General features: G+C 50.2%; 1 protein-coding gene across 5 annotated transcripts in view; it reads left to right on the top strand.

Annotated features, from left to right (window-relative positions):
- Positions 1-11,455: 11,455 nt before the first annotated feature.
- The window catches only part of Mprip (myosin phosphatase Rho interacting protein), a 134,083-nt gene continuing 133,247 nt past the window's right edge, over positions 11,456-12,291 (top strand). For 2 of the 5 annotated variants that reach the window (XM_077801173.1, XM_077801175.1), the window contains exon 1: positions 11,457-11,621. In XM_077801173.1, coding sequence (XP_077657299.1) covers positions 11,499-11,621 — 123 coding nt within the window. In that variant the 5' untranslated portion in view covers positions 11,457-11,498. Of the gene's footprint in view, positions 11,622-12,291 lie in introns of all 5 variants that reach the window. The other 3 variants (XM_026408721.2, XM_026408719.2, XM_026408720.2) reach the window with 3 other exon arrangements.

Genomic DNA, 12,291 nt, shown 5'->3' on the forward strand with positions numbered 1-12,291 from the left:
AACACACACACACACACACACACACACACACACACACCCCTACCACCCAGATGGAAATAAAACACGTCTGATATCCCAGTAGTCTCCTCCCCACATGGAATCCCCTTCCCCACAGAGGGTCACGATCCTGACCTTTAGCCCCAGACATTCTTTTTGTCTCTTTTTGGAAATATTTTTTAAGTTTGTTTTTGTGGTATCAGGGATTGAACCCAGGGGTGCTCTACCACTAAGCTATATCCCCAGCTTTTTACTTTTTTTTTTTTTAATGTAGGAACAGGGGTATCACTAAATGGCTCAGCCTGGCCTCAGATTTGCTCTCCTCCTGCCTCAGCCTCTCAGACACCTGGGATTCCAAGTGAGTCATCTCTCTTCTTGAAATTCTCATCCATAGGCTGATACCATGTGTTCTCTTCTATGTCGGGTTCCCTGCACTCCACACCAGGTCTCTAAGCTTCACCCCTGCTGAAGCAGTTAATTGGCCATTGATTTTTCAATGCTGAGGTGAGTGTGTGTGAATGTATCACATACAGTTTGTTCACCCACCCCTCTATTTCTGTTCTTTACACATAAAGCGGCTGCAGTTTTGAAGGACTGTTTTTTCTTTTCATATTTATTTTTTAGTTATAAGTGGACACAATATCTTTATTTTATATTTATGTGATGCTGAGGATGGAACCCAGTGCCTCACGCATGCTAGGCGAGAGCTCTACCTCTGAGCCACAACCCCAGCCCCTGAATGACTACAGGCATTTTGTCTCTGTTAGGGAAATGTTCAGGAGTGGAATGGCTATCACTGGATGCACCTCAATTTAGCTCCAGTAGACTCTGCCAAACAGTTTTCCAAGGTGTAAGGTATTTGTGCTTTTTAGCTACAACGGTGTGCTGTGTCATTTGGTTAATAAATGTATCTATATCTATCTATGCACATACACACACACACACACACAATTCTGTGTGTATGTGGTGCTAGGGATTGAACCTGGGGCCTCATGCATGCTGGACAAGCACTCTAGCTCTGTACCACACCCCCAGCCCACTACAGATTTGGGGGAGCCAATTCTGATTAAGACCTGTGGAGAGCAGGTAATTTTTATATGGCCTCTCATGTGCGAGGAGGAAAGACTGGATCAGACACCATGTGAAACAGATCCTCAGCGTTAATGGTGCCCTACGTGTATGCACAGCACTTTGAAGTTTATATCCAGGACTTTATCTTATCTGGTGGGTATTATTACTCCTCCTTTTTACAGATGAGGAAACTGTGACTCACCCAAGGTCACAAGCAAGGGTAGAACAGAGCTGAAGCTTGACCCCCAAGCCCCATGTTTGCTCGTCCCTACCATATGGGTGCAGAGCATTGACAGTGTCCACCACCAATCTGAATGTGACTCGGTGTGTTGCTTAAGAGGGCACTGGGGCCCGTCCGTGCTGGACGTGGATCCCCACCAGTTGGCTTTGTGAACGTGGGCAAGTGCACGGGCCTCAGTTTCCTCCTCTGCCATGTGGTTGGTGACACTACTTCCCTGGCGGTGGTGAGTCACTGTGAGGATTCAACGAGTGAGTGCTTAGAATAACCTTGGATTGGGCAAGCGAGAGAGAAGTTATTTTTATAGTACATTTTTTTTCCTCATTATAAAAATCACATGCATGAATGGCAGCGAGATTAGATGGTGACGAATACATGGGTCCTTATTCCTGGAGCTGGTTAGACCATCCTAGGGCAGTGAGGGTCAGCTTGTCCCCAGCACCTCACCCAGTCTTGCTCTCAGCCTGGTCTGACAAGGCGCCTCTGGGTGGGGCCAGTTGGAAAGGAATCCCGGCCTTTTGCTAACAATGAGCTGCATTCTTCCTCTCCTCCGGAGGCTGCCCTAGTCCACCCAGCTGATGTAGGTCCAGGGAGCACCCAAGAGGGCAGGTCTGCCTGCCCAGTGATGGGCGGAGCCACCAGCATGCCCAGGGCTGGGCCCGCCCCACTGGGCCCAGTTGAGGCCACCTGGCTATGACTTCCAGCTGTCCATCATTCTTTCAGTGCCTAGCTCTGGGCTGGAGGGCTGGTTACTGCGTGCCATGCCCTTGAGCAGTGACCTTGAGCAGTGATGGTACCTGAAGCTGGTGAGGAGGCTCCAGGTGGGGGCACCAGGGGCAGCAGAGGCCTGTGCGTGAATGGAGAGCTGTCATGCAGGAAGGCAGTGTGCCCACTGGCCCTTGCCTGACCTCTGTTTCTCCTGAGTCCCCTGCAGGCCTTTCCAAGCCAGGCTGCCACATCCTGCCTATGCCACCTCAGGCAAGTGACCTCACCTCTCCCAGCCTCAGGGTCCTTATCTTCCAGAGCTGTGGGGGGTACAAGGGAGAGCACCCAGCAGGCTCTGTACGAGGGGCAGCCACCTGTCCATCCCCACCTCGGTCATCCACTCCTTCCCCAGACCTCACGGGAGCCTCTAGCATGAGCCAGACACCGTCTCAGACGCAGGGGACAGAAGGATACGAGATAAACAACAGCCCTGTCCTTGTGGAGCGGACATTCTGGCACGGGACACAAGATGATTTCGGAGTGAGAAGGGCTGCTGGTGCCTTCCCTGACCCCTCTGAGGGTGTTTTGGGGATCCCTGCTGCTGGTGATGCGTGGCTTATGACATCAGATGTTTTTAAACTAGGAATTCCATTCCCAAATCAAACCGAGGTCCTTCCTTGGGGCTGGGGTTGGAGCTCAGTGGTTGGGTGCTTGCCTGGCATGCGTGAGGCACCGGGTTCGATCCTGAGCAGCACGTTAAAAAAAATAAAAAAGATATTGTGTCCACGCACTGTCAGGGGAACGGCTCCTTCTCAGCAGATCCCCTCAGATGACGTCACTGGCCTGAGCCCTCCTACCCCAGTCCTCCACTCGCTGTCTGGATAATACCCTCCAGGAGGACCGTCTGCATGAACATGCCCCCCCCATGCTTTCCCAGGTTGGCCTGTGTCCATCTCCTTTAAACAAGTGGCCCCTCTGCAAGTCTTTGTGGGCCATGATGAAGTGGTGGTGGGCTGCGGGGGCTGAGTCCTGGATCACCATTCTCTCCAGTGGGCCAAGGGCAAGGGGCCTCCAGAAGCCAGGTCAGGGTCGGCTGGTGGCTGCTGTGTTTGTGCACCAGGAGGTGTTCTGGGGGCCCTCTGCACCTGGGGCTGGCAGCCGACACACCCTGCCATTCTCAGGCCCTTGCATGGGAATTGGGAGATAGCAGGGGGGTGGGGTGGGGTCAGGAGTGGGGGAGATGCTTGGACACTGCTTGCTTCTTTCTGGGGATTTGCTGGAACCAGGCACAAGGCATGGAGAAAGTGGGGCCCCAGCCTCACACTCACACATCCACCCAGCCAGACACAATACGGAGCCACGGACACAGACAACTGTGCATACAACAGTCATACAGACACGGCCCCATCTGACAGAGCTCACTCACATACACACACACACACATACACACACACACACACGTGGGATGCACACACAGTGCATTGAGGCCAGAGAGATAGTGCAACTCTCACAAACACACTTATACGACGGATACCCACGGACGGATGCACCCACGTTACTTATTGCACACACTCACATATTCACAGATGTAGGCACAGACCCATGGAGAAGCACACCAATATGCATGTGAGATGTAGAACGCCGTGGTCATCCAGACACCCTCCGAGACAGCCAGACGCCACCTGGACATGTAGGCATGAAAGCATGGGGAGATGCTTCATCACTAGTTCCTAGGTGTGTATGCATGCACACAAAAGAATGCACACAGCTCCCACAGTTGACCAGGTGCATCAGAAGTATCGGATCCCAAGCATGTGGAACAAACCTCCACCCTCCAGCCTGGCCATGCGCAGGGTCCCTGGCAGGAAGAGCACCGGTGTGCTGCTCTGGCCCGCTGACCGACCTCCATACAAAAAATGGCATGAGACCCCTGAAAATATTATGAATACATTTCTATGCTAATAAATATCTGCATCCTGATTTTTTTAAAATATATATACTTTTTGGTTTTGTTTTTATGAGTGCTCGGGATCAAACCCAGAGCCTTGCACATCGTAGACAAGTGTTCTACCGCTAAGCTACATTCCCCAGCCCTAAAATTTTTTTTTTTTTTAATTTTTGAATGATTTTAGATTTAGAGCAAAGTCGTCAAAGAGAACACAGCGTTCTGGTACCCACCTTCCCCGAATGCTAACATCTTGTGTGACCATGGTAATCTGTCCAAACTGAAAAATTAGCATTAATTAAACAGTATGAATTAAGCCACAGACTTTAGGAGGATTCCACCAGTTCTTCCATGAATGCCATTTTTTTCTGGCCCAGGATCCCATCAGGAATCCCATATGGCATTTCGTCTGAGGCTCTCCTCTAGCCCCTGACAATTTTCTGAAGATTTCTCATGGCTTTGACAGTTTGGAAGACAGCTCAGGTATCTTTTAGAAACATGGAACATGCTCAGATATTTTGTAGAATTGTCCCTCGTTTGGGTTTGTCTGATGTTTCTCTGGTGATGAGACCCACATTATGGGTTTGGGGGGACTAGACCAGAGGGAGTCCTTGGCATTGCGCTGTATCAGGGGCACCTGAAACCACATGACTCGTCACTGGGAATGGGTAAGGAGTGTCAGCCAGGATTCCTCTTTCCACACTCCATGTTTTTGGGTGAAAAATCTAAATCTACCTACACTCAAGAGGAGACAGGATTAAGGTCCAATGCTCGTGTGTGTGCAGGGATGGTATCTACCTGCGCTGTCAGAATATGATTTTAAAATTCCATTTAATGGATTTTTCCATCTTTCACTGAGTCGTTACCCTAAGGTCAGACGCTTTTGTTATTCTTGGTGTTTCCTTTTACAAACAAAGCTGCGAACAACAGTGCGGTAACTAAACTTCAACCAATGTTTTTCAAGCAACTGCTCTGTTACAGGCCCTGCATGCTCTGGTGAAAAATATTTATGTTCCTCTTTGCTTTTTTTTTTTTTTCCCTTAGTATAAATTCATGGGTTGGGATTGCGGGGGCAAAGATAAGCACATTTTCAAAGGCTTTAGATAAGTATCACTCAACAATGCTCAGAGAAGTTGTACCTTTGACTTATTTTCTTTTTTTCAAACTTTTTTTTTTCCTAGACAAAAATAATTCATGTTTTTATGAGATAACTGGAAATTACTGACTGGACATTTGATGATATTAAAAAATTATTTTTTTTAGGTGTGATAATGGTATTGTGGCTTTTTGAAAAGAGTCCTTATCTTTTACAGACATTCACTGGACTATTTATGGAAGAAATTGTATGACTTGGGGATTTGCTTTAATGAAATACAGGAGGGGAGGTGAGACTGGGGTTATGTCTGAAGCAAGACCTGTCATGAGCCAGTGGTATTCAAGAGAAGCAATGGGACCCCACCTTCATTATATAATGAATCATTATATGATCCTCTCTAGATTAGCAAACAAAACAAGAAGCTTGTTGAAATATTTAAACATAATATAAACCTATAGCATAGGAAAGAGTACCAAGTACCAATCTTTTGCCTCCTGATTAATTACAATGAACTGTTTGGGGTAGGTGGGTATATGCATCCCCTGACATTCTCAATATAAATATTAACTATATACATTGCAAACACACACACACACACACACACACACACACAAAAATACCTATTTTTGGTATTGGGGATTGAATCCAGAGGTGCTTAACCAGCCCTTTTTCATATTTTATTTAGAGAAAAGGTCTTGCTGGGTTGCTTAGGCCTAAGTTGCTGAGGCTGGCTTTGAACTTGCAATCCTCCTGCCTCAGCCTCCTGAGCTGCTGGATTACAGGCATGTGCCACTGTGGCTGAAACAAACACATGTATTCTTAAAAAATATGAATGAAAACCCACGAGACAGACCATTTTTTTGAAGCTGGATCCTGGGCTTAAGGGATCCTCCTGCTTTAGCCTTCTAAATACTTAAATAGCTGGAATTAAAGGCACATACCAATAGACCTAGCTTGCCCAGTTTTTTTTTTTTTTTTTTTTTTTTTTTTTGGTAGTACTGGGGTTTGAACTCAGGGGCACTCTACCTGTGAGCCACATCCCCTGCCCTTCTTATTTTTTTGTTTTGAGACAGGGTCTCTCCAAATTGCAGAGGCTGGGCCTCAAATTTGCAATCTTCCTGCCTCAGCCTCCCGAGTGGTTGGGATTCTAGGTGTGTACCACCACACCCAGCTCTACTCGTTTTTTTTTTTTTTTTTAACTGCACAATATGTTGTAGACGGTTAGCCATTGAAACACCATCTTCTGTTTTCAACAAGCCTCGGGGTCGTCCCCTGTGTCAAAGAACCATCGTTTACTTATCTGATTTTTCTAATGGTGGTAATTAATTGGAGTGTCCCCAATTTTCTGCTATGAAGAACAAGGAAGCAGAGAACATCCTGGTCCATAATTTATTTTCGGGGACCTGTGAGAGAGCAATTTTATAACCCATCTTTCTAGAAGTGAGATCACTCAATCGAAAGGATGCATATTTAAAATAGGTAATAGAATGGCTAACTTGCCCTTCTGGTGGACTTTCTATGTCTAGCATGCGACATTCTCTCCTGATGCATGCCTGAAGACAGTTGTCACTTGGTGCTTGCTGTGGAAAAGCATCCCCGAGTCCTCGCTGGAAGGAGCTTCTGAGATCTTTTGGTCTCACTTCCAGGGAAGCAACCTGAGACTTAGGGAAGGAGGTCCCCTGCCCCGCCCCCCCCATCAGTACCTGTAATTCCAGTGGCTGAAGGTCATGCAGGGCAGAGCTTATAAACACACTGCCCACCTTGGAATCCAAGCCTTACCTTTTACTGGGTGCATAACCTTGAATATGTTACTTGATCTCTCTGTGCCTCAGTTTCTTTATTCATTTATCTATAAATGCTTCTATGTGACAATGGCTGAGCTGAGTAGCTGCCATAGAGGTCATATGGATTTAAAAAGTTTAAAATATTGGCTATCTGGCCCTTTACGCAAAAATAAATGTTCAGTTCCTGGCATAGAGGTTAGAGGACAAAAATAAAGGCTGATATTACTGAGAACTCACTGTGTTTGGGGACTGTTCTAAACTCGTCACATCAATCTGTTCAGTCCTCACGATCTTATGAAGTGGTTACTATTTCTGGCCCCAGCGACCCACATCTCTGGGGATTCACGCCTGTCAGCCCTTCCACCTTGAGCCCGGGTGGCCTTGTGCCTTGTGCTGACTGATGGAATGTGGTGGAGTCTCAGACCTTGCCTTTAAAAGGACTGGCAGCTTCTGCTTCCTGGAACCCTTTTGGGGACCCCTGGAGATGCGTAGAGCAGAAGGGGAGTCCACAGGGAAGGAGAGACTCTTTGAGATTGTGCAGAAAGGGCAGGGCCCAGTCAGCTTCCAGCCTCAAGATGCTCCAGCCCCAGCTATCTTCCCATGGAACTTGCCTCAGGGACCCCCAGGTAAGAACAGCAGAACTTCCATGTGTTTGTGCTCGAGTAAGTGTGTGTGCAAGAATAAATGTGTGTTTTAAAATTTCCTGAGGGCCTATTAACGTACTAGTAGTGGTGAACACCTTCGAGTAGGAATTTTTAACGCTTGTCCCCAGGACTTGAGAATCATAGCTCCGTCGTCCACTGTATCCAAAACTTGACCTAAACATCAGAAATGGCCCGGCGCAGAGGCACACATCTGTAATCTCAGTGGTTCAGGAGGCTGAGGCAGGAGGCCCAAGAGTTCAAAGCCAGCCTCAGCAACTTAGTGAGGCCTTAAGCAACGTAGCAAGAAATGGTCTCAAAATAAAAAATAAATAAATAAATAAAAAGGAATGGGGATGTGGCTTAGTGGTACCCCCTGGGTTCAATCCCTGGTACAAAAAAAAAAATCCCATTATGCTTATTTTAAAAAAGAAATTCTTACATTCCAACATACAGACTACTTCCTTGGGAAGGCCCTGGTAGTCTGAAGTATTAACATGTTCTTCCCAGCGAACCTTATGATCATTTACTAGCAGAGAAGATAGGAGAAGACAGCCCATCTCTCAGGTGTGAAGAATGGTATTGCAGGGGTGACCCCAACCTGGAAACATCCCCAGTGACCATTCCCAAGAGCACAGATACACTGTAGCACATCCACACCATGGGATCAAGGGCAGCCATGAGAAAGGATGATCTGCCAATACCTGCAGAGTCAGCATGGACGGATGAATTTCACAACAGATGCGCTGTTGAGTGAGAAGAGCCAGACACAGGGTAGATTCAAGGACAGACAAGACTAAGTTATGGTGATGAGACCAAAATAGCGGTTCTTTCCGTGTGTGTGTGTGTGTGTGTGTGTGTGTGTGTATGTGTAAATCCTGTTCCCTCATGGGATGCCCGAAAGGCTTCAGGGTGGCATTCAGGACCACAGAGCAATACTTACCTGAGACACTTTTTCTTTTCCGCTTGTCTATTTGCTTTTTGGAGAAACATATTATATATCGAGATGTACAGAATACTAATGAATATTCACGTTGGGTATCAAAGCTGGTGCAATGTACTATTCCAGGGCCCTACAAAGGGAACCCAAGGCTGCAGGATCCAGACCCTGTCCATGAGATTTTGTAATCCCATCAGGGAGACACTTCAATCCAAAGTGGAAAGGTATGTTTTTCTTTAATCCATTTGCTTACCACGGGGTGTTGATTGTGTACCCGGCATTGAACTAGGCCCAGGAATTGGAGTAGTCACCGAGAGCCAGCCCCATCCTCTTGGTGCCTTGGAGACTAGTCAAGTTTTTCTGTTTGTTTGTTTGTTTTTGAGACAGGGTCTAGCTATGTGGCCCAGCTGGCCCTGGTAGTCTCACTCCCCAGGCAGCTCTAGTGACAAACGGTGTGGAGATGAACTGTGTGCAGCCCTCCCTGAAGCTACCTATGGTGCTGGGTACCCCCTAGGTCTTGGCCCCCCTCAACTCTCTACATGGAGTGCCATCTGTTTGCCTCTTATTTTCAAATGTCTACATTACTTGAAAGTGAGCTCCTTCCAGGCAGGCAGTCTCTGGATTCCTGAATCAAACTCTTTTTTTTTTTTTTTAATATCCCTAGCTGCAGACCCCCAGCCCCTAGCCCTTGGGCACTGGATGTGTGTCCATTGACCTGAACACACCAAGCATTTTTCTCAGTAGGATGGCTTTTGTGTTGGCCCTGAGGCAAGGATCGGACTTTAAAATTTTTATTTTAAAAGAAGTTGTACTTGCACATAACACCAAATCCGAAAGGGAACAAAAGGGCTTACAATGAAAATTAAAAGTAGGTCACCTCCCAACCATCCAGCTCCCCTCCCCAGAGGCCACACTTGGTATCACTTTCTTAGTATTCTGGGAAGGCAAGAATTGTAGGTCTTCTTTACCCATTTTCCTGTCTCTTTTATTTTGCAAAAAAAAAAAAAAAAAAAAAAATTGAAACCAACAGAAGTTGCAAGAATAGGAAAATAAACACCCTTTGCCTAGATTCAATTAATGTTTTTTTTCCACATTATGTGAAATATTTTACAAGCATTATATACTTCATGCTTGCAACATCATACAATCATGTCAATTTTGTACATGTGGTCACCGAGGCACAAGGCAGGGTAAAGGACTTGCCCAATGCTGCCTTGGAGCTGAGGGGTGGAGCCAGGCTATTCCCCCCTTAGGCTGCCGGAGGACTTTGATCTGCCTTTCTCTGATCCCCTTTGTAGAAAAGCATTTCTTACTCAAAGTGAAAATCCACCTCCCTGGGATAGTCACCAGAGGATCAGTGGAAAAGTACACAGAGCTCTGGAAGTACTTGCTACTTCTTCTCCTACAGCCTTTCCATCTCCTAAGCAACAGCTGCTGTCGCTGCTGCTGCCACATGCTCCAATGTCACCTCCCCTGTGAAGACCGAGTTAGCTCACCCAGTTTAAAAACTCAGGATGACTCCCTTCCGCCAGCAGGCTGACATTTACATGCCAGAGCCTGGAATCCAGAGCCCTGGGTGATCCGCCTTCCTCAAATCCTTTAGACTTTTTTTTTTTTTTTTTTTTTTTGCTCCTTCTTTCCCTGTCTCCACCACCGGCCCCAGGGAGCCTCTCACTATCTGCTTTTCAATCCACCCTGATGCTCCTGGAAGCCAATCTCATTCTCCTACAGGGTACATTTCCCCCTTCCCTCTGAATCCTACACACCCTTCTGCCTGTGCCGTTCACAAGCGTCTCCAGGTTCTCTTGGCCAAGAGACTGGACAGTGGAGGGCCTGGAGTGATAGATCGGGCCCCCTTCCCCAGCAGAATGACCCTGCACAAAATCACCCTTCATTTCCTCCAACCCATCACCAAGAAAAGAATGCCTAGCTCAGGACCTGGCAGAGAGTCAGCGTTCTCCCATAATAGAACTAGCAGCTCCGGGAGGCTGGCTGACATCTTCTCTTAGTCATCCCTGGAAACATTACCTCCCTATGACTTAACTGCTCCCCGCGTCTCAGTTTTTCTCATCTGCAAAATGGGAGCGATGGAGGAGAGGTGGTGAAACTTGAAGGAGCCAAAGCCTTGGGAGTACTTGGAAACCAGTATCCACTCCTGATGAATCATGCAAACTAGGACCCCACGACGTTTCAGAGGTGCTCCACGAATCCGCTCGCTCTGTCCCGTGGCGCACGCCGAGAGAAGGGCTGGACTGGAACCGAGGGGGGTTTGCGGAGAGAGCCAGCCAGAGGTCGGCCCCGCCTTCAGCTCCCCCCTCCCCGCCCCTCTGGCTCCCCCCCCACCCCGCCCCTCTGGTTCCCCCCCCCCCCCCCCGCCTCTGCAGCTGTCAGGCCGGCTGGCCTCGGCGCCAGTCCACCAAACCTGAACGTCCCAGGCCGGCGCCCCCACCTTCCTCCTCGGCTGCACAAGTTACCTTGCGCTCGGGCGCTCTGGGCCCTGCCCCCCGACTGCTATTGGCCCAGGGGTTTCTTTGTTAGCGGGAGCGCACGGCCGCTATTGGCTGGCAGGGTTGCCGATCACTTCGGTGCGGGCCCCGCCCCGCGCGCCCGGCGCCCGCCCGCGCCGCCCGTCCGCCCGCCCGCCCGCCCGCCCCGCCCGGAGTGCGCGAGGCGCTCCGCTCCCGTTTGCAGCGGCCGCGGGCGCCCAAAGCAGCGGCAGCGGGGGTGACCAGCGGGGGCCGGTGGTGACCGGCGCCTGAGAGGCGGCCGCGGCGGCGGGAGGCAGAGGCCAGGGGGCTGCGTCCATGGGCCCGAGGCGCCCGGGCGGCGGCAGTGCGGGCGGGCGCGGGGCGGCGCGCGCTCTGTGAGGCCCGGCGGCGGCGGCGGCGGCGCGGCAGCCTCGGCGTGCGGCGAGCCGGGCCGCGGGAGAGTCAGGGCCGGGCCTGCGGCGGGGGCCGGCCGGGGATGCGGCGGCGGCTGCGCTGAGCCCCGACCCGCCGGGAGCGCGCGGGCCGGGCCTGCGGCGCCGCCGCCGCCGCCGCCGCCGCCGCCGCTGCCGCTGCCGCTGCGGCTGCGACGACCATGTCGGCGGCCAAGGAGAATCCGTGCAGGAAATTCCAGGCCAACATCTTCAACAAGAGCAAGTGTCAGAATTGCTTCAAGCCCCGAGAGTCGCATCTGCTCAACGACGAAGACCTGACGCAGGTGAGCGGCGCGGGGACGGGGGGCGGGCGACCCTGGGGTCCTGGACCCGGAGACCCGCGTCGCGCGCCCCTGAGGCGGGCCGGGGCCGGGGCGCCTCGGAAGGCCGTGGGGGAAAATAAAAATGGAGCAGGAAAAAAAAGAAAAATGTGTGCGTGAGTGCTGGGGGCTGGGGCTGCGGCTGGGGGTGGGAGGAGGACGGATAGAGTCAGGACAAAGGGAAAATCCTCAAGTATGCCGAAAAATAACATCCTTTCCCGTTCCCACAACCCTGCCGTGTGATTCATGCTTTTTTTTTTGGGTGACTCAAAAATGCCTGTTTTCTCCTCCTAGGAACAAAGCGCCTTGGGAATTGCTTGATGTTTGGCAGGGACACCCCCCCCCCAGCCCCCCAACCCCCACCCCCTTTTCCACCCTGCACCCACAGACTCTTGTATGGGGAACTCAAGACTGTCCAGGGATTGGCTTGTCTGGGTGGACCCTGCCTGCATGGCCTTCTGCCTTGTGGGACCCATCCTGACCTAAGTCCTTGTCACCCTCAGGGACAGAAGAGAGGCGGAGGGTCTCCAAGTCTGGGGAGGAGGCTCTTGCTTTTAAACTTCCACTGAAAGGGCATTTTGTTGTTGTTGTTATTGTTGTTGTTGTTGAAGGGAGAGCAAGGGCCTGCTCTCCC

The sequence above is a fragment of the Urocitellus parryii genome, chromosome 7, assembly GCF_045843805.1.
Source record: "Urocitellus parryii isolate mUroPar1 chromosome 7, mUroPar1.hap1, whole genome shotgun sequence".
NCBI classification, from domain to species: domain Eukaryota; kingdom Metazoa; phylum Chordata; class Mammalia; order Rodentia; family Sciuridae; genus Urocitellus; species Urocitellus parryii.